This window comes from Prinia subflava, chromosome 15, assembly GCF_021018805.1.
Source record: "Prinia subflava isolate CZ2003 ecotype Zambia chromosome 15, Cam_Psub_1.2, whole genome shotgun sequence".
In the NCBI taxonomy this organism is placed as follows: Eukaryota; Metazoa; Chordata; class Aves; order Passeriformes; family Cisticolidae; genus Prinia; species Prinia subflava.
In genome coordinates this window covers 14,288,801-14,313,389 of record NC_086261.1, presented here as the reverse complement: position 1 = coordinate 14,313,389, position 24,589 = coordinate 14,288,801, and the positions used below count along the sequence as shown (strand labels likewise).

Here is a 24,589-nt window from a genome sequence, read left to right as displayed (position 1 = left end):
GTATATTGAAATAACAATAACTCTTCTGTGAGACCACCTGCAGTGTCAGATACCTTCACTTGTCTCTTCTTGGTATTTGTATATTGTCATTTGGCATGCTTCGAAATGACTTAGAACTGTGATTCAAGGTGTGTTTGAATTCTTCCTGACTTAACTGCCATTCACATTTTTGACTACAGTCCTGTAGGTTAGGCATTAATGTTGGATTTTGGTTTGGTTTCTTTTGTTTTAAATAAGATTTTTCTATAGAAGCTAGTTAGCTCATGAGTTCGTCAGGAAACACAGTATGTAGATTTAGTCATTAAAGTATGAGGCATTGCAATGTATGATTCATTTGTTGGTTTTTGCTGGTAAGAAAGCAAGTTAAAAGAAAATGGGAATCTTCCTGAATGTGTATGGGATTTTTTCCCATAGTATAGATTTGTAGTTATACGTTCAAACAGTGCTTTGTATGTAAAATATAAGATGCTGCTGCATTTTCTAAAGTTTGAGTGTGAAACTGAAGAAAACAAACACATGAGACTACTTCTAATGAAAAATTCTGGCATGAGAACCGTGGATGTGCGTGTGAGCACCGTGTGCACCTGCTCCATTGTGGTTATTTCTTTTAAATCATACTGATTTTGAGTGATGCTGCCTTGGTGATCTGTTGGTTATCTGTTGGGTTTATTGCTGCACATGGGATTCCTGTGTTGATGTGCCAAGGGCACGCAGAGGTCTCAGCAGCCCTGTGCTTGTGTGTCCTGCAGGCTGCGACTCGGCAGGACATGACCTACTGGCTTCAGGAGCTGCAGCAGAAGAGGTGGGAATACTGCAACAACCTCGACGCGGCGAAACGGGACAGCCGGACCTCCCCCACCCCCAGTGACTTTTCCAAAGGTCTTGTTGCCAAAGACAACCCTGGTACGTTGGAAACTTGAGTGAGAACAGAAGGCACGGCTCTCTTCAGTGTCAGTTCATCAATACAAGGTGTTGCACTGAGGTAGAGAACAGTCTTAAGAGAGCTTTTTCACATCTGTTTATCAAGTAACTCTATGCAGACCTAGCATATGCTACAATTATTTAACATAAATTCAGTTTTATATGTGATTTCATATCCTTTACAAAATCTGTTTATTTCTTGAAAAACAGATTTTTAGAAGTTGTCTTTTAGTGGTTACAATATCTTAAAAAGTTAGTAAAGTAAATATCCTGAGATGTAAATTCCAGTTTTTAATGGGAACAGGTATATTTTGCATTTTGAATGACCATACTTTGTTCCTGAAAAGATATGGTGTGATAGATCTATCTGACTGGTAAGAATGCCTTTTAAAACTGTAAGACAGTCTGCACTGCTATTACATAAGTGAAATTCGGTCTCTGAAATACCTTTAGGCAAGGAAAATGTAATTCTACACTAGTGTCAGAGTTACAAAAATATCTGCGCATTATAGAGTTCTTCTGTATTTTTTACTACATTGCACAGGCACTCGTGAATTGCTTTACTCCTCCTTCCCTACAGAAACAAATTTTTTGCTGATTTCTTTTATCCATAAATAAGACTGAGTAAAATCCAGTTCTGTACGAAGTTAGGCATTAATAAGGCTCTCCTGGGTTTAAGCTGAGCCTTGAGGTCAGACAGGTCATCAACAGGTGTCACATTTGGTTATGTTGCTTTGCTCCTGCTGTAAACCCAGCGGTGTCAAGCTGTTGTTGTCACACCTTGTCCTCTGCTGAGGTTCAGTCCCGTTGCAGTGTTGTCCTCTAACCCAGTTTGCTGCTCTCCTTTGAGAGAATGTGCTACTTGTGGCTGCTTGCTCAACACAGCTGGCCTCACATGTGTTTCCTGGGGGCTCAGCTGGGCCTTTCAGCCCCTGCAGGCAGCCCCTGCTGCAAGCAGAGCCCAGCTCCTCCCCTGAGCTGCTGCAGGGCAGGCCCTGGCCAGGGCTAGTGCAGAGCCTGCAGGCAGCAGCAAGCAGCCTCTTCTCCAGATCAGTTTTTGGCCAGTGTGGTTTCCAGAAGTGATTTACTGTAGGACAGGTGAGTGGCAGGATTAGCCCAAGAGAATTGCTGAGAATGCCAAGTGGGATGGTTTGAGACTCCCTTTTTGGCAGCAGCCAGTCTGGGTAGCAGCTTGTCAAGTCATGTGCTCCAGAGCACATGTATTGGTGGCAAAAATCTAAGTGTTGCAAAAGGGAACAGGCTTTGGCCTTCAGCCTCTTGTTCTCTGCTGCACAGGCTCCCTTTTTTTTTTTGTATGTTTAACTGACCCTGCACTGAGTAGGTTGAGTTCAAATGTTAGCCAGAAAGGAGGACTTTTTTTTCATTTCTGCTAGATTGATGAATGGAATATGTTCAGTGTGCAATCAGGTGATTGCACAGCTGATGGACAGGAGGGAACAAGGCACAATAACTCAATACAGGAAGGCAGAATAAAGCAGTAGATAGGCCTGCTGTCTGGGCAGCAGAGTGTTGGATCACATCAGCTCTAATATGTAACTTGGCCACAGAATCCAGATGCCTGGATGTAGAGATGCCTCAGCTCTGTGAAGCTCACTCACTAGCAGCAGTAGTGTCATGCTTTTAGGATGAATAGCTTACAGGATGAAGTACACCCTGAAAGCTGGGTCAAGGTTTTTGTGACGCTGTTCTGGACTTAGTTCTGACTGGCTAATTTGTAAATCACTCATGAAATAGTGCTTTGTGAGCATCACACAGGTCCTGTCTTATCAAAAATATGTGACTGCAGTGAGATCTCACTAAGAAGTTTGCTACTTTTAAGGTTCATTTGAACTAAATGTTTTATAAAGTTATGTTGCAATTTAAAGTAAAACCTGAACAATGTCACTAGCAGACTTAGCAGTATATGACTTTACATAGCCACTGTTCTTTTACTTATTGAAGGTTATGCTTATTTTTTTTCCTTCTCTTTTTTTCCCTTTCTTTTTTCTTGTAATATAGATTTGAGTATCCTAAGTCAAAATACTTCTGCAGAGAGAGCTAGAAATATTCTAGCTGTGGAGACTTCTCCTACAGAGCTGGTGGGGGAACAAGCAGCTTCCCAGCCTGCACCAGTCCAAGCAAGTGCCATCAATTTCTCACTTAAACAATGGAGTACTGAGATCAAGTAAGTTGGGAACCTGGGAGAAAAAGTTACCATGAGATTGGTAGTTCCTGGCCAAGACTATTTCCTTCATCACCGTGTGGTCGGTGGAGCTTCTGAGAATGATGGGAGGTGATGGGGTTCATTTGTTTATTGTATGGTATCTCTTCAAGGAAACTGTTCCTTTACCCTACTGACTGTTTGAAGGTCTAAGGGAACATTATTGTGTAGCATCACTGATATCTGAAAGGGAGACTTAAGTCTTGTACAGCACCTCCAGTGCTGGCTTTGCTCTCTGAACACCAGCAGTTGCTGAGTTGTTGAGGCTGAGTTGTATTCTCAGCCACTGCTGCTTTTTTGTGGAGCTGCCAATTCCCAGCATTGCAGTACTCATAGTACTCAATGCATAGGAACTATTTTTAGTGATGAAAATCAAACCAATATAAATCCTTAATTTTTGTTTTCTTCTTAAAAAGAAATGAAAGCACAGGGCACAGATTTGAAGTGGATGTAGTTTGAATTCCTGAGCAAAAATGTGGCAGACCCCTTCTGAGAACATCAAAACCACTCACTCGTAATGAATTTACGCTTTAGTATTAATTGCTGTAAGGAAAGCAGTCCGATTGGTTTTCCGCTCTCCTGTTGGGTTTCTTTCTAAAGAATTTTATGCTTTGCTTTGCCCACATAGATGGGTTTTCCACTTCTGCCTAAAGCATGTTACAGTGCAAGTACAGAGCAGCTCACAAAGCAGAGCTGTAGCTTTGGTTAACAAGACCACGTCCTTCTTGATCTGGGATGAAAACGTTCATTTTCATCAGCAGTACCGAGTTAAACAGATCCCTTTTAAAGCTTTCTTGTTTAGCACAGAGATATGAGGGGATACCAGATGGTGTTGGTTTTGACTCTTTTTCTGGCTGTGGTTTATTTTTTTTTTTTTACTGTTGTGATGGATTGTTTTCCTCCCTTCTCCAGCAGTTCTTGCCATTTGGAACAGGGTATTGCAGTGACCAACAGCTGGCCTGAAGGCCTCCCAGTTATAATTAATCCCAATTTTATAACTGAAGCATAACTCGTTATATAAGTACCTCAGTTATATAACTTGACCAGTGTGGACTGTTGGAGAGCAGGCCTGGGCTGCTGGGGATGTGAGCAGCTATTGGCTGGTGGGCCAGGAGGCAGCTGGTTCATCCCATGGGGATTGACCCTGTGGACCCTCTGATCTGTATAAGGAGGAGAGGACTCAGTGTAAGGGGGCTGTTACTCATGAACCTTGGTGTGTTATGTTGCATTCCTGTCTCTGACATCAAAACGACAGCAGGGGGATAATCTGACAGCCTTTGGAGTATCTGTGCCCTGCCCAGTGGCTGACTGGATTGTGATTAGTTACAGCCCCAGTGTTACAGGATGGATCAAAGTGTCTAAAACTGCAGGGAGTTTCCTCTCTTGCTGTGAGAGCATTTTTGGTTAATATTTATTAATTTGTATTGAGGTGTGTAGATGTCTTGGTTAAAGCCTTGTCCTTCCTCCTGAACACATTTACATTGTGTCTGGCAGAGAACATATTGCTATCATAGCTGTATTTGCATCCTAGGTAGCAGTTGTGATGTAATAATGGGGGGGGAAGAAAAATATGTCTTGGAGTTAAGCAGTGTATGTATTTACAGTAATTAAAGTTGAAATATGTTTCTCTACTTCTAAAAATACACTTTCAAATAATATTTAGGCTTGATTTTTTTTTCATTTTCATGCTCTCAGCTACTTATTTATGCAGACTATAAATTTGGAAGCATACTGAATGATAGTAACCTCCAGTTATATAACCATAAAACAACACTTAAACCCCAAACATTTAAAAATAGAGACTCATTAGGTCATATGACTGGCTCTTGTGTAGGTTGTCCGATTGTACTTAGGAAAAGAATACTGTTTTCGAATTTATCTATTTAATCTTTTATCTTATTTTAATCTAATAGAAAGCAGTGAAGGAGTGCTGCTTGAGTGCCCTGAACAAACCTGTGCAAATGCTTTACAAAACTCACATCAGCTATGATTTTTCATGGGCCTAACAGCAGTTCTTGAAAGAAGCTTTTCTGGAAGTCACTTGACTCGTTCTTTGTGGTTTTTTTCAAGCTTTAGAAGGTGGTGTTCAGGCTTTTAAATGTTGAGGCTGAGTGAGTTCAGAACAGGCAGTTTGGAGTTGCCTGGTAAGAGATCAGCCACTGTTTAGAGAAGAGATGTAGGGATGCCAGGGGACGATACTGAGTGCCCAGTCCATCATCAGGAAATACATCCATCATCACCCAATTTGATCTACCTAATCTGTGTGGAACATCTGATGAAGGAAATTAGGCTTCTTGCCCCCAACAGGAATTGTGATTCTTTCTGGAAGAAAATTAAATCTGTAGCATAAATGAGTCTTTACCAAGCTTGTAAATTGATTGCTGAAATAGTTTTATTAATAACCATTAGGATTATTTTTAATTTTATCAGTTGATCAGATTATAAAAGTTGTGCACTGCTTAATGATTGGTTTAGAGTTCATGTTGATAAGATGTCAAAACTTGCTAAGCTGAAAGACTGGCTTGGATCATCAAATGATCTTGAAAGTGTAATATGGGTTATTTCGTGTTTAAGTTTTGAAGAGAGAATGTCAGTGATTGAGTGAAAGCATCTTTGTGAGCTTGCACAGACTGTGTCAAAAATGCTGAGATACTAAATACATTTCCAGTTTTATATCTAAAATATTAAACTGGTTCATATGGACTGATTGGAATGTCCTTGAGTAGTTGAACAAAAGGTTTGCAATACTGAACTGTGTTAGTACTCACAGATGTAAGAGTGGACATTCCATGATGGTTGTGGGAGAGCTGGGTGAGGTAATCTCATCCTGCTGGGAAATGTATTGTTCTCCTATAGAATTATCTGGCTGGAATTCAGAGGATGCCCCTGAAGTGTTCTAGCAGATAGCTGGCCATGTTCCACCGTAGAAGAGCAAAACTGCAAAGGAGTCTTGTCATCAGCATTTCAGCTGCAGCAGGTCTCTTGGATTATCCTAAGTTTTCCATTAATCCTCAATATGGACTATAACATACATGTGTTTTGACTGCATGCTGTTCAGTTTAATGCTTGGCAGTTACTTAAAATTCTAAACTACAACTGATCAATAAAGAGATGCTGCTTGTAAATCCTAACTTTGTTTTGTACTTGCCCACTGCAAAAACAAGGCTAAAACAGGATGCAAAAGACCATGGCATTAAAGCAAAATAATTCTTCTGTTCTTGGAATGTAGCACTGTTGATTGCAGGTGCTATTTGGTAGTGTATGCCTTATTTTCTTTGAGCTTTTATTTGGTATTGGTTTTGTCTGTGTTTTTAGCTTATTTTTAGTTTGTATTGTTTGAACTGTGAAAAGTCCCTTGTAAAAAGAATGCAAAATGGAGAAATATTGGTCACTTTTTCCTGCTGTCTTTTTCTCAGAAATTCCATGTCCTCCTTAAGAAAAGGAAGTAACGAAAATCGCAAGAGTGTATTTTATACCACTGAGGACTGGGAACTGCTGGATCCAACCCCAAAAGACTTGGAGGACTCAATGGCTCTGGAAGAAAAGAGGAAACACCTGGCAGAAGGAAATAAAGGTAGAAGTGGAGGAAGGAAGGGGATCATATGCCTTACCTTGTTTAGCATAGAGTACTGTGTTATGTCTGTCTCTAGGAAATAAGTGCCAGCTTGTCTTTTTCTTCACAAACCAAATCCACAGCTCTGTAAACTATTTTTTAAAAGATCAATTCCTTATGATGTGTTTGGGTCCCCTGCCGTTCAAATACAAGAGAATAAAGACAAAGCCTTGTTATCCACTGTCTTGGGTTTCCTGAGCTTGCTGCTCGTTCATTTTGTCACGTAAGTTGCAAAGCAACAAGGCGAAGGGACATGCTGATATTTGTAACTACTCACTTGAGTGTCACTCTCTGAAGCAGAATTCCCTTAAGACTCTGTGCATGTACCTGTTTTGTGGGCTTGCATCTGAAATGGGGCAGAAGCAGGGATGGACAAAAAGCAGTAGGTCATCTGTGTATTGTAACTGGTTCTCAAATTTGACCGTGTGTCTGGAATAACCTTGTCAAGATATTTTTACATCTCTTTAAGAGCACTTTAGGTGACATACAAGTAATTTAAAAATTCTTTCTGTTAGAAAACATCCTGTATGTGGAGGTGAAACCTTACATTGAATCCTCTTACAGGAGCACTAGGCTGTGATACCAGAGATGGTTTTGCTCTGATTATTTGAAGCAAAGTTTACTTTGCCGTAGTCAGGGATACCTTTTATTTTCTGTAATTAATTGTTAAATTGTCTTCCTATCTTATATGAAAAGTGTTAATTTGTGAGCCAAGTCTTTTATCTGGGAGGTTGAGGTTTTTTTTGTTCCCACCAAAGGAAGAAACTTGGAAAATGAGTCATATTTAACACTACTGTATTGAGTGGTTTGAAAGCTGCTCAAAGTCTAATGTTAATGACTATATTTTTTAAGACAATCTGAATGCTTTGAAATGCCTTTTTACTAAGTGAACTGAACTAGAAGAAATTGTTTTATGCAGGACTGACTAGTACAGCTTTTCCATTTGATTTTGGCCGCATTCCACACAAAGCAAGGCGCCCGTTGAAAGATATGATTGGATCGAGCAAAAACCGCAACAGCAGCGACTCTTCCCCAACAGAGTTCTGTTCTGGCAATGGGAACAGACTGCTCTCTGAACTGCAACTGAAGTATCAAAGCCAGCAGGAGGAGTTGGAGAAGCTAAAGAAAGATCTTTTGAGCCAAAAGGTAATTAAACCTTCCGGCAAAGTGCACAAAAACAAATGGGTCTGGCAGGTGATTGTGAATTTAACCTTTCTGGCCATCCCACTGCATTAAGAGCTGGTTGGTTATTATAAAAGGATGGTTCTAAACAAACCTTTGTGTGCAGAAAGTCTTGGAACAAGAAGGACTGTCTGAGCCCTGAATGAAACTTCCATTTGCACACTGTTCATTGAATTGGTTTATCTATCTTCCTTCTTCTCTGAAGTTAACTTTTTGGTGTCTGCCAGGATCCTGACTGATAGTCATAGCTTCTTTTTCTATATGTACATAAAATATCTGAGGAATTTCTCCTTTCAGATTCTCTTTGTTTTTCTTTTGATTCTTTCAGTGCAGTGGAGGGAAATAGACCTGGCTTCTTTCTCTCCTCAGGAGGGATTTTGTAAGATAGGCCTAACCATAATGTGTGTATGCAGACTGCAGTCACATGATGGTCATGCTTGTGTGCCCTCCTAACTCCAATTTATCAATACCTTGGCTTTATCTAAAAGAACTTTACTCATTTTAAGAAGAAAAATGTTTTAGATCTTATGTGGAGCTGCTACTTCTGCTATTTGTATCTTCCTTTTTGTGAGGTGATCAAGGGGAAGCCAAAGAAGGAGTATGAGCCCCGTATTTATTCTCATTTTAGACGTTGCCTCTCCTAGGAGTACACTTGAGCTTCTGAGCCTGCTGCTGTGAGAAATCTCATTGGTCTAGTGCAACACTGCATCCACAGCTGCTTCTCTTTCAATAAGAAGAAAAAGAAAAACAGTGTCTTAGGTAGTCATTTCTGTGGCAAGACTTTCTAAACAGCCTTTCAAAGACTTCCTTTTTGGCAAAGCAGCATTTGTTTTTTACCTCCTTTTATTTTCTCTGCATCTGTTAGAGAAGAGCGCTCTTAGTTACCTTTGCTTTTTCCATTCTGTAACATTTTCCTGTTAATCTTTTGAGCTTAAGCTTCTTCCTGTTCATCCTACAACAGGGCTGCTTGCAAGCAAGGCTCTTTTCAGCTTCCAAGTAACTGCTGGACTCAGCTGTCCACTCCTTTTCCTTAACCTGTTGCAGCCATTTCAGGCAGGATCCTTAGCTCAGTGAGGACACTGAAGCCATTTATGTAGGCCACTCATTGTAAGGTGTTAGCCTGCTGCTAGAAATCATGTTGTAAAGTGTTCCCTTTTTTCTTTAAAACACCAGCATGAGGTCTCAACCCATTCCAAAAGCTTTATTTTGCTTGATGTTAGATTTCTAAGCTATAAAATTTAGAAACTTAAAATTTCATTGTGTTTTTTTTGCTGTTGTTTTTTAATTCTCAGGAACTTGTTCGACTTCTGCAGCAAACAGTCCGATCTTCCCAATATGATAAATACTTTGCAAGCCACCTTTGTGAGGGGGTTCCCAAAGATATGTTAGAGCTGTTGCACCAAAAAGATGACCAGATTTTGGGCCTCAACAATCAGCTTGAAAAGCTAAATCTGGAAAAAGATAGTCTCCAGCAGGAAGTCAAAAATCTGAAGTGTAAAGTTGGAGAACTCAATGAACGGCTGGGAATGTTGATGGAAACTATTCAAGCTAAAGATGAAGTCATCATGAAACTCTCTCGTCAACTCAGTGAATGTGAGGACAGCACATCCTCTCAAAGTGGAGCAATAAATTCCCCCACGGCCACCTGTACTAATAAGGAACTACAGGAACTGGACAGACTAAAAGTAAGAGCACTGTCTCTCTCTTGATGCATAGGGGAATCTTTTCTCCCTGTAAAAGTACTTTTTAGTCTGCTGTACTGTTTGAGATCACTACAGCAGTTTCCCGTCACACTCATCAATGGAGGCTTTCTCAGCTTGAAACCTCCACTTTGAGCTATTATGTGGCAATCTAACCAAAACTAACTTCCTTTGGGCAGGGTCCTATACTTTCAGTAAATTAATCATTGGTGTGGAGCAGAAGGGATGTGAGAAATAATCAAAAGAGCAGGAAGGATTAAGGGTAAGAGGAAAATATAAGCATGGAGGAAAACAAACAGAAAGCTTGCTTTGGTTTTTTTGATTTTAAATATCAAAACGGAGGCAACAAAGAGCATGTGGAAAAGCAAAGGGAAGCTCTGAGGAGACAAAAAAAAGAGGGAGGAGTATGAGAACCTGTTTTATTAAAGCTGCTACAGCTCCCACTAATGCTTTATTTTTATTCTTTAACATACCTCTCTGAATGTGTCACAAGTTCTTAATGGAGTTACTGAAGTTATCCACTTTGCTCTAAACAGGCTTTCTTGCCTTTGGATAAATGTATTTCAAATTGATTAACATCCCAAAGAATTTGCAATGTAAATAAGTTGCTTAAAGTATTGTGCTAGGCTTTTTTAACCGGGCGGAAACACCAATTCACATAGTGGTTTCACATTCACTTCTGTTTCTGTTGGCCAAATACAGTGTAGTAGTTTAAATGTCTTTCCTGCTGTGAGATAGGATTAGGAGAAAAAGGTGAAACAGGCCCAAACTTAAAGATAAAAACAGACAGTTTTATTAACACACACAGCAAAAGAAAAGAATGAGAAAATCAAAAATGAAATTTTCAAAACACTCTTCCTCCCACCAGGAAGTGTTCACTTTTTCACAAACATAAAGAGACAAAACCTGTGATTTTCAGTCAGTTTTGCCATTTAAAAATAGAGAACTCTCTCTTAGAGTCATGGATCCCAGTGACAACCTAGAACAGTTCTCTTGTGGGTTTTAACTGGCACAAAACCAGCTACTTCTGTGACCCCTCCCATTAGCAGTTTCCCAAGCTGCTTATGAGTCATGGGTCTTAGACTCTTGCATATTGGGGTGTCACTTTAATTTAAAGATAAGTAACTCCAAAGGCAAAGGATTCTTCATCTCAAGGAACAGAGATGTCTTCTCACTTCTTCCCTGGCACAGAGGGCTTCTCATCTCTCTCTCTGTTCAAGCATCTCATGCTATCAATATCACTTAGTCTGTCACAAACACCTTTGCACAAATCCATGCACAAATCTAAACAATCGTCTCCCCAAATGCATATCTTTCCTGTGATTTAAGGGGATAATCTACATATAGAGTTCATTTCCATGGCTCAATTAGAAGTCCAGCCTAAAAGGGAATGGCAAACTCCTCAATCCCCTGTCCCAATAGTCCTTTCACTCTTGCTCCACTGACTTCATGCTTTTCTTTTGAAAAGAAACGTGTCTTTTCTATGTTCACTCTGTCCCTTTCTTCTCTCTCTCGGGGAAGGGTTAAGCTTTGAAAGCCTCATTTTGCCGGGACAGGGTTCAGTCTGCGTGGCCTGTGGTGGTGGTGTGCTCTGTGCCGGGCTGCTGCCCCTCAGGGCCGAGGGCTCTCAGAGCAGCTCCACCGCCTCCTCTCCCCGCTCTGCCTGGGGGTCACCGCCGAAGGGGCCCTGCCCACCCCTGCTGACAACCGGGGCAGGCCCGGCCCAGCCGGGCCCAGAGCTGTTAGCAGGGCCCCGGCAGACATCCCTGCCTCAGCCGGCTCCAGGCTGGCCTTTCAAATTAGCTGATGTTAAGCTGCAGCCTCCCCAGTGGAGCCCTGCGGGGCCTGGCTGGCCTGGGCTGTCCCAGCAGAGCGGCCCCAGCTCGGCGTTACCTGCTGAAAAGCCAGCAGGAACAAAGGAGCTCCCCAGGCTCATTTCAAGCCTGTGTGACCCAGAGGTGTGTACTTATATTTAATTGACCAATCTGGCCATCAGTCTTAAAAGTCAGTCACTAACTGTTTTTTTACCATCCATGCTGAACCAACACAATTACGCATAAACATACATCATTTTCTGTCTTGTATGTGAGCCTAGTAAGTTGAAAAAAATAAAGTTCAAACTAGAAGTGAGTGGGACTCACTTCTAGTTTGAACTTTATTTTTTTTTGGCTTGGCAGAAAGCAGACAGAGCTTGTAGACTCTGGGGAGTGTGAGGGTCCTGGGGCTGCTGCCGGAGTACCACCCTCGTGCCACAGGCTTCAGAGGCAGTGCTTGTAGCCAGGATCAGAGTAGATTAGGCAGGGAAGCTCACTGCTAAAGATTTATCTTTCTGTGTGGAGGCAGATATGAAACTTGTGCTTTTAATGAGGGCTGGTGAGGGTAGTGAAAACCCAAGGGGCATTCATAACACCTTTTTTGTGTTGCTGTGGCCTCTGGGATGGGCTCAGCCTGCAGGTGCTCCCTGCCTGTCCCCTGACAGCAGCAGGCTGCCTTCTGCAGGCAGTGCAGCACTGCGAGGGATGCAGGTGAGGCACAGCACCACCCTCTGCTTGTATCTGGCATGTGTCTTTCATTTATGTGAAGTCCTAAAGTAAGAGTTGATTTGAGCCTGATATTTTTAATTATAAGTTGCATTAGTAACTGCTGTTTCTATGCTCTGAGGTAATCTTTGTCTGACAGGCATAATCCACTTTGTTTTTTGTTTTTGGTTTGTTGTTTTTTTTGTATTTTTTTTTTCAACAGGATAGTCTTCAGGGTTATAAGACCCAGAATAAATTTTTAAATAAGGAGATTTTGGAACTTGCTGCTCTACGAAGAAATGCAGAAGCAAGAGAGAGAGAATGGCAGGCAAAGGTTAGCACGTTCTCACTTGGCAATGTCTAAAGCTATTTCCATGCTTTAGCTGTAAATCTACCCAGGAAATGGAACAATTTAAATCTATTAAATATGATAGCTTAAAAAAAAAAGCCCTCTCAGTCCTTACAGACCAATCTTTCTGAATGGATTCTTGAAAGAAGTAATTACTTTTAAAATTGTGTGACCTGGTGGAACGTTTGATAACTTACAATAAAAGGCACATACTTGTCTGAAAACATTGTTTCCTCAAAATTAAGGCTGTAATGATTTTTTTTTAAAGGTCATTGACAGGATGTGTAAGGATTTGATAAGTCATTGAGTAGAGCTTTCTCCTGAGCATGAAGGATGACTGTGGTACTGTGAATGTAATTTCTGTCTGGGTGAGTTTTTGTGTAGAGATGTTGCAGGTAAATAAGGATTTCCAGTGCTTGGGCTGTAACTAAGGTTAGATACCTATAGCTATGGTTAGTTAGGCTTTGCTTTTGGTTTTTTGGAAGCCATGCACTCAGTGGCCAGGCCTAAATAATGTATTTTAGGCACAGAGATATGTTTACAATTCTTACACCTAACTCATATGCCACTTAACTTGATCTTGTTCAAACATTCACAGACTAAAGCTGCTCCAGTGCAAACATCTTGTCTTTTAAGGTATTTCATACAATGTAGCAATAATTAAGATTTGCTCAGATTTTCCATATGCAAAAATACATATGGTGGATAACATCTGGTCTACTATGCTGCCTTATGTTTCCCAGTGTTACAAAAATAGGAAAGTTAAGCTGGCTATTAACGTAAACCAGGTAGATAATAGAATATACAAACCAACAGAATAGCATTGAGCCATGTTTTAAAAGAAGTAGTGCAAAGTAAGTGTCTGAAGATTAATAAAATCTATTGTTTTCTGCAGTATACCAGCTTAGAAGCCAAACTCTGCCAGATTGAAAGTAAATACTTGATCTTGCTTCAAGAAGTGAAAACTCCTGTTTGTTCTGAGGATCAAAGTCCTGCTCGTGAGGTCATCACACAGTTACTGGAAGATGCCTTGAAAGTAGAACCTAGTGAACAACCAGAACAAGCATTTTTCAAAACCCACCTGGTCAGGTAGTTTGGTCCTATTAAATTAAACGTATGTGTGTCTTGTCTAGTGGGCTCTGTTCTAACACTGGAAAACAGACAGTGAAAATACATTTGGACGTTTAGGTTAGTTATTGTATTTTCCTTTGTTAATGAGGGAATGGTCATGAAATCCTTTTAGCTGTATAAATACACTGTGTTGGGGAATCCATCTGGTGCAGGTTGAGATGATTGACCTCTGGGGGTTCTCATCGGGAAGACAAGTGGCCATGAACTGTCAATTCTTTACACAACAAAGGGCAATGAGGCCTGGTGGCACCAGCCAGGTGAGGGACACTGGGGGACACAGCAGGGCTCAGGAGGAGGAGTGACAGGAGGTGGTCTTTGGAAGGCTTGGGCTGGGAGGGGATAAAAGCCCCGGGGTTCCTTTGCTGAGGGTGCTGGGTGGCACCAGCTGTTTCTGTGTTTCTGCGCCTTGAATGAAGTGTTTTATGGAGACTGAGACTCTGCCAAGGGAAGCCTGGGGTGGAAGCTGTGAGGAAACCTGGCCTGGCTGTGAGTGTGGGGTGTGCAGGAGCCGAGCAGGGACCACTGGGGAGCCTTTGGCTCCAGCAGTGACAGTCTCTGTTGGGAGTGTGGCTGCCAGGGACACTCGGGATTTGTCACACTGAGACATTTATTCATTAATTGAGATACAATACCAAACTTAGATGGAGGTATTGCCCTACAGTTGCTGAAGGTGAGCTGCTGAGGACATGAGTACATTCCAACTTGATGATGTTGTTAAATATAAACTGCTTAATTTGTGTAGTAATGTACACAGGAACATGGGCACCAAGTCTTTTGTATATGGAATTGTACAGGTAATTGTTAAATAAAGAATATCCTTCAGAAAAATGTTTAATAAGAAGAACTTGAGAGCTATGGAGAATGGCTTTGAAGTAACTTTATGGAGGAAAATTGAGAGCTTCCTGGCTATTGAACATATTTTTAAAATATTTTTTCTTCCTCTCCATTTCAGTGAATATGATATATATGGTTTTCAGACTGTTCCAGAGGATGATGATGAAGAGAAACTAGTAGCAAAATCACGAGCTTTGGACTTAAGATCACTTTCACTCAGTGAAAATCGAGAGATCTCCACAGGCGTGAAATGGGAAAACTATCTTGCAAGCACAATGAATAGAGAGATGATGCGCTGTGTGGAACTGAAGAACCTGATTCGGTCTGGAATTCCACATGAACACCGTTCCAAGATGTGGAAATGGTGTGTCAGTCTCCATGTTAAAAAGTTCAAGGACAGCACCATTCCTGGCTACTTCCAAACCTTACTTCAAAAAGCTCTGGAAAAACCAAATCCTGCATCTAAGCAGATTGAGTTGGATCTCTTGAGGACTTTGCCAAACAACAAACATTACTCCTCCCCAACATCTGAAGGGATCCAGAAGCTGCGAAATGTGCTGCTGGCATTTTCCTGGAGAAATCCTGATATAGGATATTGCCAAGGGCTCAACAGGTAAGAGTTTGCTAATCTGGGATAATAACTATGCAGTGAAATACTTAGTAAGCCTTTCAAATCACATGTATAACAACATGGCTTCAAACAGCATTTTGCCTTATGGGTTGTATGCTCATAATTTATAATGAACAAGTAACTCATATTTTTTAAACAGGTGAAAAAAGCAGTTGACCTGGATAATAAATTTTGTAAAATCGACTTGGGATCAAAACTGAAACTGGAATTAACTCATAAGAAATGAGCTACTTAAATGTGGTTTAACATTGACTTCGTGTCAGTTGTAGGGGATTGTGTTGCTTTTTTGTGCAAGAATTTGATAGGGTTTTTTTTCTTTTAAAACAAGCAGAAAAAAATGCTTGAAACCTTTTTTTGTATTGTTCAGGCAACAAATTTCAGCATTTTCCATATCTTCAATCAGAATTGCAGAATTTAAAGGGTGTTCTTGTGCTAATGCTAAGAAAAATTCTGATTCATTGCAGTTGGCCTTTGCCAGAACAGCTTTGCTACTTGGAGATCTGTAGTAGAAGAAGGTGCTACTTGAAGCAGGTGTATTGGTCTAACAACCCAGTCTCATTCCCGTGATGTAATTCTATAGGTGTCCACTTGTGCACTATTTTAAGTAGTAGAATAGGCTTTTGAACATAGAGCAGCTCTGTCTTTTGGAATAGCACTGAAGAAGTAGTAGAATAGAAGCAGTGAATAATGTATAGGTGGTGCGGCAGTGGTGGTAGCAGTAGTACTAGTGTGGAAACCTCCATCTAACAACCTTAGAATAAACATTTCCTTTCTAAATTAGACTGTTTTTAGAGAGTTCTTAAATTTGGCAAGACCAACACTTGAAGAAATTCTTAGAGCAAGTTTTTGTCTTTTTCTGTTTTCTTATTTAGCTGAATACAAATACTTGGTGTGTCTGAGAAGGCATGGCTTTGCCCCATCTTAAACTTCATTAAGTTGTGCTGTTCAGTGCTCTGCTGTTAATACATTTATCTCTGCTGAACAGAAACAAGTATTGTTATTGTTCTTAATATAGTTCGTGATACTATAATAATCTTCTCCAAATAAACCCTGTTTTCAGGTTGGTAGCAATTGCACTTCTGTACTTGGAACAGGAAGATGCTTTTTGGTGTCTAGTAACAATAGTGGAAGTTTTCATGCCTCGTGATTATTATACTAAGACACTGCTGGGATCTCAGGTATGTGCTCTGCTGAGATAAAGCCTGGTCCTGTACACTGCAGCCAGTCAAAAGCTTTCCTCAGCAACCACTGATAGGCCTCTTTGGAAGGGGATGGGAGTGGAGTTGAAGGGTGGCTTCCAGGTACTAGGACCCTTGTTTGGACAAAGACTTTAACAGTGAGATAGTTGTTCCCTGTCCTGCTTGGAGCAGTCCTTAACACCCCTTCTCACTGACAGCTTCACCACCCTGAGCTGTGTTATCATTCCCTTCCTCATATTTGGGGACCTGGTGGTGCTGGGCTCTGGGAGAGGGCAGGGTGAGAATGTGTTTGCAGTGCCGTGGGCAGTAGCCACTGTAGCATTCCTGGTGATGCTGTGCTCCAGGCTGCCTCCTCCAGCCAAGTGTTTGCCCAGTGTATTCTCTACTCCTGTGTTCCTGCACCAGTGCAGCACTGGTGACCAGTGCTACAAACACTCCACCTGTGTGTGAGGAGCCCTGTGAGACCGGGGCTGGGTTTAGAAGCAGACAAAGGCAATGTGCAGTAGGGGAGCTGTGTGTGCTTTGGGTGGATCTAGCTTGGAAGCATGAGCTAGACAGTCCTGGGTTTCCTGATTACCTCTGGGAAAACTTGCACTTACAGATTGGTAACAGCTTTGCTCCGAATGATGTGCTGGAAAATTGAAACAATAACACCCTTTTTGTCATCTCTTTAGGTTGATCAGCGAGTGTTTAAGGATTTATTGAGTGAGAAGCTTCCACGACTGCATGCTCATTTTGAACAATATAAAGTTGATTATACTCTCATCACTTTCAACTGGTTTCTTGTGGTTTTTGTGGACAGCGTAGTTAGTGACATCCTTTTCAAAATCTGGGATTCCTTCCTCTATGAGGGACCAAAGGTGAACTGAATGGGCTGAGCTTGTTCATTTGTTACCTGATAACAAAGTACTGTGGTGTTACTGAGTGCAGTGTTAAAGGAAGGTTGTTTTGCAATACTCCAGTTCAAATGACTGGTAGGAAAAAAACAAGGGAGGAACTGCGCATAAATAACCATTCAAAACATTTTCCAGCTTTCAGAAATAGGGGCTGGGGCAGGGAAGGGAGATAGAGGGAGATGTGATTGGAGGGCTTAAGTGCAGCCTGTAAATGAGGAACTCTTGTTGGGAGTTTATAAAGATGATAATGAGACTCAGTGTACGCTGTACTTACAAAGTACCAAATATTGTATTATTTTTATCAGGTAATATTCCGATTTGCCCTGGCACTGTTTAAATACAAAGAAGAAGAAATCTTAAAGCTGCAAGATTCGATGTCTATTTTCAAGTACCTTCGCTATTTCACACGCACCATCCTTGATGCCAGGTGGGTAACTCACAATGGGGTGGCACTGAAAGACTTGTAGTGGGCCTTGGGAGATGTCTGTCTTGTGGCTTTGGTGTTTTTTTCATCTAGATCCTAATTCAGGAATAAAGCAACTAGAGATGCAACCAGCTGCTAGGATTTGTCATGAGCACTTCTATCTAGCAGAGACAAATCAGAAGTGATTACTTAAATAGTAATTTTTGAGTGTGAAGGAGCTTACCTTGTTTAGGTGTTGTATCATGGTAGTAACATGTCAGAATTTCAACCATATGTGAAGTTTCCCTCTGCACTGCAGATGTAACTTGTTAGTAAAATGTTTTATGATAAATAAAAATGCATCCTGGCTCAAGCATTTAAGATATGAACAATGTCCCCTGTGGCTTAGATCTCTTATGAGTGGTTAATGCACAGTCTCCTGCCACATAGTTCCAGCTGGTTTTAAGATATACTTGGAAGCAGAGAATAAATACAGATTAGATATTTTATGGTCTTCAGTCCTTGCATAGGACTTAGAATTTGTAAATTAGGGTCTACTGTTTCTAGATTCCTAGTTGCAAGGGTGTAGAGCAGCAGGTTAATCTTAGAAAGAAAAGTCATATTGGGATTGAATTAATGTCTGAAAATGTTTTGCATATCTTTTGAAGCTCACTAGTTTTCAATTTAGAGCAAAATTGTATATTGAAATCTGAAATGTTTCTTTTTAATGTAATTAGCTTCACATAAATTTAGGCTTGTATTTGACTCTTGCTGCAAGAGCTTTATTATTTTTACTTCTTGTGTTTCAGTTTTGACTGGAGAGAAGTTAAAGCTAAGTAATCTTGTGCTTCAAAGGGATTGATGCAGAGAGAAAAAAGTTTTTTTTATTCTTACCTAATTCGAACAAAATTTTGGTATTTAATCAGAGGTGAAGATTTGGCTTTCCATTCCTTTTCCACTTATGGAAATGATGTCTTGATTCTCCTGTCTAAACTTTCTGGTGCTGAAATAACCTATTTTAAAGATTTCTAAAATTGCTTAATTTGAACAAAATGAACTAATTAGGGATTATTGCGAGATGGGGAGCTCAAATACGGACAGAATTCAGTACATCCAAGATATTTGCAATACAAATATGCTCTGTGCTGATTTGTAAGTCTCTGCCTTTTGGGGTTTTAAGAGTGGAAGCAGTGCCACCTAGGAAATATGGATTTGCCTGCTAGGACTGACAAGACAGAATTCAAACTGCCTGTTTTCTTATTTTGCCACCTTTGTACAAGTTTTCATCATCAATATTTGAGCAGTACAGAAAGCACCTAGAATGGGGTCTTTCTTAATACGGACAAAAAATGATCCTGTTGTAGAGGAAAAATTCAGAAATATTTATTTGTACAGAATTCATGGATGTTCTGAATGGGTTAAAATCGTTCTGCACAGAGTTTCTAAGTTCAAACTCTGTAGTAAGAGAAAGGTCTCTACATACATATGCACAATTATATTGTGGTTACAGGATGTTATAGCTGGGTTTTTCTAGAGCCATGGGATGCTGTGCACAAGTGGAGAAGCTGCTGGAATATGTTCTGAATAGAAATAGCAGAAATTCATTCCTTGATCACTCAAAAATACAAACCTGCCATTAAATAAACTGTCCAAAGAAGTTTTCTTATTATTTATTTCTGATAATTAATAGTTCCCCTTTTTACCTAAGTAAACAATGAGATGTTTTTGGGTGTAGATCAGCAATAATAGTGTAGTTGGATGCAGTCTTTTTGGATTGATTAGGCTGACCAGTTGCTAGGTTTGCTGGGCCTGCAGGATGGTATGATGCAGTGTAACTGTGGAAGGGGGCTGGATCCTCTGTGATGCTTTGCATTGTGCCCTGACAGCTTTGGCTTGACACTGGCCCAGAGATCTCTGCTCCAGCCAGCAGAAATCCAGAGCATTCTCACTGTGTTGGAAACTTCGGCTTGTCCATGTCCTGTATTATCCTTATCCGTGTTTGTGTTATCCCTGGCTTTATCTGGCCTCTTAATTGTTACATTATCTTGGTCAACTGGAGAGCTGAGTGGTTTGGGATTGAAGGAGCTGCAGTGGCTTCTGTGGAGGAAGTTATCAAATCTGTAATGGGTAACTGGATGTACCAAGTTTTCAGTGTAGCCAAGGAAGCTCTGGTGACCCTAGCTTGTGTCTTCTGCTCAGTGTTTCAAGGCTGTGACCTCTATAGCAGAGTTTACAGGAGGCTTGGGGAGCTCTTGAGCATTTGATTACACTATATCACTTGAAATAACCTTAAACCTGAATGCTTTATAGAAATTTAGTGAAATATTGCTAACACCCGAGACCGATCAAGTGTGAAAGAGACCAGAGATATGTGACATGTGATAAAAGTCAATATAGATGAAGTTTAAACTTATATGAAAGCCCACCAGATATGAATGATTGTCTTCTACCATTGTGTAATCTTGCAGGAAACTGACTGCTATTGCTTTTGGAGACCTGAACCCTTTTCCCTTACGCCAGATCAGGAACCGCAGGGCCTATCACCTGGAGAAGGTACGCCTGGAGCTGACCGAGCTGGAAGCCATTCGCGAGGACTTCCTGCGTGAGCGAGAGACCTGCGTGGAAAAAAGAGACCTTATTAGTGATGATGAGGAGGATAGCTGAAACTGCTTAATATAAACTGTTCTTTGGGATCATGACCAAAGTGAGTTAACCTCCAAAACAGTTTTTTAATCCTGCCAAACAGAATGTAAACTTGTTGCTTTTGGAAATATGCAGGACAGATTTCCAAATCCCAGCACTTTCAGAAATACCACTTTGTATGGAGGCCAAACACTTCTGTTTACATTTATGTTCATGGAATCATTTGTAGAGCACTTAATATCTGTCTCAGTTTAGTCATTTAGCTGAATTGACAGTTGTTTTCCCACAGTGCACCATTAATGCCTGGATGTGAAAAAATAAGAAAAGTCCATGCTCTTTCATTTATTGTCATTCTGAGTTCAGGGCTTTTATGATGTTTTTCCTAGTGCAGGCTCAATGTGAGAGGACATCATATTTCTTGGATTCAGGTTGGCTCAGTCTAGCCATTCTTGAGGTCACTAACCAGACAAGCACGGGATAAAGATTCCTTTGTCTTTTCCTGAAGCATCATGCCATGGATCACCAAACAAAACACTTGAATATATGTACTCTAAAGTAAAGATAAAATAAGTACCTGTTTTTGTCACTGACTATCGAGCGTGTCCTGAAACAGTGATAGCAAACATAATTTCTACTTTTCAGGGCAGCTGTGTTGATAAAGATTCTCATTAATGCAAAGGGGTTTATACAACAAGCTCTATATAATCAATTTTATTTGTATTCACTTTTTTGATTGCAATGGTTCAAAAAGGCCACAACCAAACTCCAGAAATTATGGAAGAGTGGAGTTTGTCACAGGAGTACCATGCTTTAGGAGCTAATTTTTTGCATATCTGTTGAAGGTTTGTTTTGTTATGATTTTTTATTTCTGTGAGGGTTTTTTTGTTGGTTTTGGTTTTTTTCTTTTCTTTTAATGCTTCTTCCTCTTTAGGACCTAAGGTGAAATCTTGCTCTTTAAGAAGAGAGACAGCATTCTTTCTGCATGGTTGTAGAACTATTGTACAATAGTGGTAGGGACTGGGTTCATAAAACAAATATTTACCAATCAATCAAAAGAACCTAAAGGTCACAATGTGCACACAGGAACTGAAGATCCGATCCTTTTCCAACAGAAAAATGCAATATTCTCCTAACGTGCTCAGCTTTACTGTGAATGTTGGATGCACTGCCTGCAAGGCAGCTGTAAGGAGCAGCATCTGGGCTATTGAGTGTTTCTGCTGTGCAAGTGTGACTGGGGACCATTCTCTCTCATTTAGTGACTAGCAGTGCTCATAAAAGATTGTGGTGAGAAGGAGGGTTTCTTTATTGCTGGCTATTCTGTGGACTTCTGCAATGTTTCTTTCTTGAACTTTTGGATCCTCAGAGTGTTGGATTGACTATAATGTGTCATGATAAAACCAGGATTCAAATACTAGGCAGCAAATCACTGGGCTCTGGGGAAGTGGTTAATTGGCAAAGAACAAAACTAATCATTGGGAAGAGTCAAGTACATCAAGCTTGTATTTTATGTGTTTTGTTTTGGTTTTCTAGAAGTAGTAGGACTTCATTTGGTATAATCATGTAATCATTTTAGTCAACTTAAGTGTGTGCAGAGAGAAATCCTGCTTCTGTTTCACAGCACTTTTAAAAAAATTATTTTAGGTAGTGTAGTTGTAGCCTGCTCCAAGTAAGCATATTATGTTAGTGTATATGGAAGGGAACTATTTAATCAGAGGTGAAGTTGTAACTTAGAGGACTACTTTTGATATAAAATTTATGCTTTCTGTATGACACGTAATTTTGACCTAGCCAGCATATCCTTGCCAATGAGGGACTGATGGTGTGATCATCTTGATTTATATGATACTAGTCTTCTAAAATGTCCCCTAAATTGTCTGTGGTAGGCAGTAGCTGGGGATTTTTTCTAATCCCCCCAGTTACTTTTGGTTGTGTACTGGAGGGTGGGATTTTGATATTATTGCATGTACTGTATTCTTTTCCTACTTACAATCAGTATTTGAATGCAAAAATGGGACCAGGTTTTCTAATTTTCTAGTTATGGTGTCTTGGTTTTGAAAGAGCTGGTCTCTAAATCAATATGTAATGTAGGCTTTGTGTTTGTATGTTTGTTTTAATGTTGTTTTCAAGTGTTAAGTGATTTTTTTTTAAGGTGAAGATCTTCCTTTCAGTGACCACAAGTGAAATACTAAGGTGAAGAATTTAGATACTTGTACTTAGCCTATTCCTACAATCCATTTTTCTTTGGCTTTGAGTCTTCACTATGAACTAGTCCAATGACTCCTGGAGATCTTTTCAGACTTGTTGCATTGAAGTGTTTGGCTTGTGAAGACAAAACTAACTTCAAGGCAATGGTTCAGGAAGTTCTCTAGCTGACAATACATGACCTGCAATATTACAGGACCATTTTTGTTAGAGTTGTGCTGATGGTTCAGTTTGTGTGTGCATGTGTTGCTGTGTTTCATTCTATTAAGTTGTTTCCAGTGATACATTAAAACTAAGTAGCTGTTTCTTCTGCCACAGTGGGACTGTTACTGATGAGTGTTAGGGACCCTGTGCAAGTTGTGTTGTCTCTGGGTGTTTTTTCAGCTTGCAGATACGAAATGACTCAATGCTGTTATGCTCAATTTCCCAGCAAGTTGTTGGCTTCATTTTGTTAAGCCTTGTTACTGATTTAGTGATGAGGTAAAAGGTCAAAAAATTGCAGAGGTTTCTCACCTCTGTCCACTAGAAGTCTCTGTGGAACAAAAATAAGAGGCGTTATAGCAGGAAGTAACATCAGGGCAGCTTGCCTTGCTTGCTGTTGCAAATGTCGTTGTGTGACTTAGTTTTCTAGTGGTGCTTAAATCTGGTTACCTTGCAGAGTAGTAACTCATTAGGGACATGCAGGGCACACAGGCAGTGTTTAAACCTGATTAAACCAGGCCAAAATACAGCGTGCCTCAGTGGCCTGCCAAAGCTGAACTGCTTGGAGCCCAAGACTTTGTGTTTGTGTGTGAACTTCTGAAGTGGTGCGTGAGGTTTACCATTCATGGCAGCCAGATAGTGGGCAATTGACCTGTTCATGCACATAACAACTGCCAAGGTGATACTTTAACTTCAAGGCCATGCACATAATGTGCAAGGAGTTCCTCACACGTGGTTCCCAGAATATGATAGAACCCAGAGCGCTAAGTTGCATTTTGCAGAATATTCCTCCATCTCTACTCATGTATGCATCGCCTCCCAGTGAAACTTTTCATTAAAGGGTCTATCATCTTCTGTTAAACAGGCAAAAAATTGGTGCACTACACCTCTAGTTATTAGAACTGCACAGTATTTCAGCTTGACCTGTACAAGTGTACAGGTAGTGTTATCAGTGTTATCACATTGTTTGCTGTTCATTTTACCAGCTATGTAATCAGTAAAAAGGATTTTCCTTTTGTTGCCCTTTCGGTGTCTTCTGTGAGAAATTCTCCCCTTCTCGTCAGTGTTTGTAAACGTGGTAAGATATTTCAGCAGAAAGGGAAAGATTTTTTTTCTTCCATATAAAATATCTGAAATTAATGACTGGTCTTAAATTTTACAGAGCTGTATGTTCAGACACATCACCGAGAAATGGCAAATTGATTAATTTAATGAAATTGTGTAGCTGTTAAAGTGACTGTTCCCTTAAGTGCCATGTTAAAAATCAGCAATATGCGGTACAAGAAATTTGAATCACAAATGTAAGTGATGTTATCTTCATAAAGATTGATGTAAAGAAAAAATAAATTGTTTATTGCTTTATAGATTGCTCTCGTTCTTCTTTTTTTTTCTTCCCATAACAGATGGAAATATCTGCAGGTGTTATCAGAACAAGCCAGTGGTAGAGCTTGTAATGAGGTCTGAGAGTGTCTCTATAAAGAAACATACATGTAAATTTGGCTTTGAAGCATGAAGATGTGAACCACAGACATGTTGCATGTAGGTGATGCTGACTGGGTAAACTTGTCATTGGTGTCCTTCATTTCTTTGGAGAAGAGGAGGGGAAGGAAAAATTTGCATGAGCATTCATAGGAATTTTCTGAGTTCACACACTTTTTGGGAAACATATTTGTATATCTCTTGACCCCAAAAGCTTCTTTAGGAGGCTTGGTACCGATGTTCTGACACAGTCTTTTGTAGTCAAATAAATAATTTCAGCTGTTCTGAAAATTTAACCAAGTACTCAATTAATTTGGAAATCAAGTCTCAATATCTGTCTTTCAGATAGGAATTTTGGGGTTTGGAATTGCTTGATTCCCTTAAAGAGGTTTGAATACCTCAGCTACTCCAGATATGTAAAGGAGGAAAAAATAAGCCTTAGGACGTGATTGTAAATGCATATCT

General features: G+C 40.3%; 1 protein-coding gene across 2 annotated transcripts in view; it reads left to right on the top strand.

Annotated features, from left to right (window-relative positions):
• The window catches only part of TBC1D2B (TBC1 domain family member 2B), a 30,535-nt gene extending 6,526 nt beyond the window's left edge, over window positions 1–24,009 (top strand). Inside the window, exons 2-13 of one of the 2 annotated variants that reach the window (XM_063412316.1) lie at window positions 750–903; window positions 2,941–3,106; window positions 6,559–6,716; window positions 7,675–7,901; window positions 9,230–9,622; window positions 12,380–12,490; window positions 13,401–13,594; window positions 14,589–15,083; window positions 16,162–16,279; window positions 16,975–17,160; window positions 17,502–17,623; window positions 20,120–24,009. In XM_063412316.1, coding sequence (XP_063268386.1) covers window positions 750–903; window positions 2,941–3,106; window positions 6,559–6,716; window positions 7,675–7,901; window positions 9,230–9,622; window positions 12,380–12,490; window positions 13,401–13,594; window positions 14,589–15,083; window positions 16,162–16,279; window positions 16,975–17,160; window positions 17,502–17,623; window positions 20,120–20,168 — 2,373 coding nt within the window. In that variant the 3' untranslated portion in view covers window positions 20,169–24,009. Of the gene's footprint in view, window positions 1–749; window positions 904–2,940; window positions 3,107–6,558; window positions 6,717–7,674; window positions 7,902–9,229; window positions 9,623–12,379; window positions 12,491–13,400; window positions 13,595–14,588; window positions 15,084–16,161; window positions 16,280–16,974; window positions 17,161–17,501; window positions 17,624–20,067 lie in introns of both variants that reach the window. The other variant, XM_063412315.1, reaches the window with a different exon arrangement.
• The last annotated feature ends 580 nt before the right edge of the window (window positions 24,010–24,589 follow it).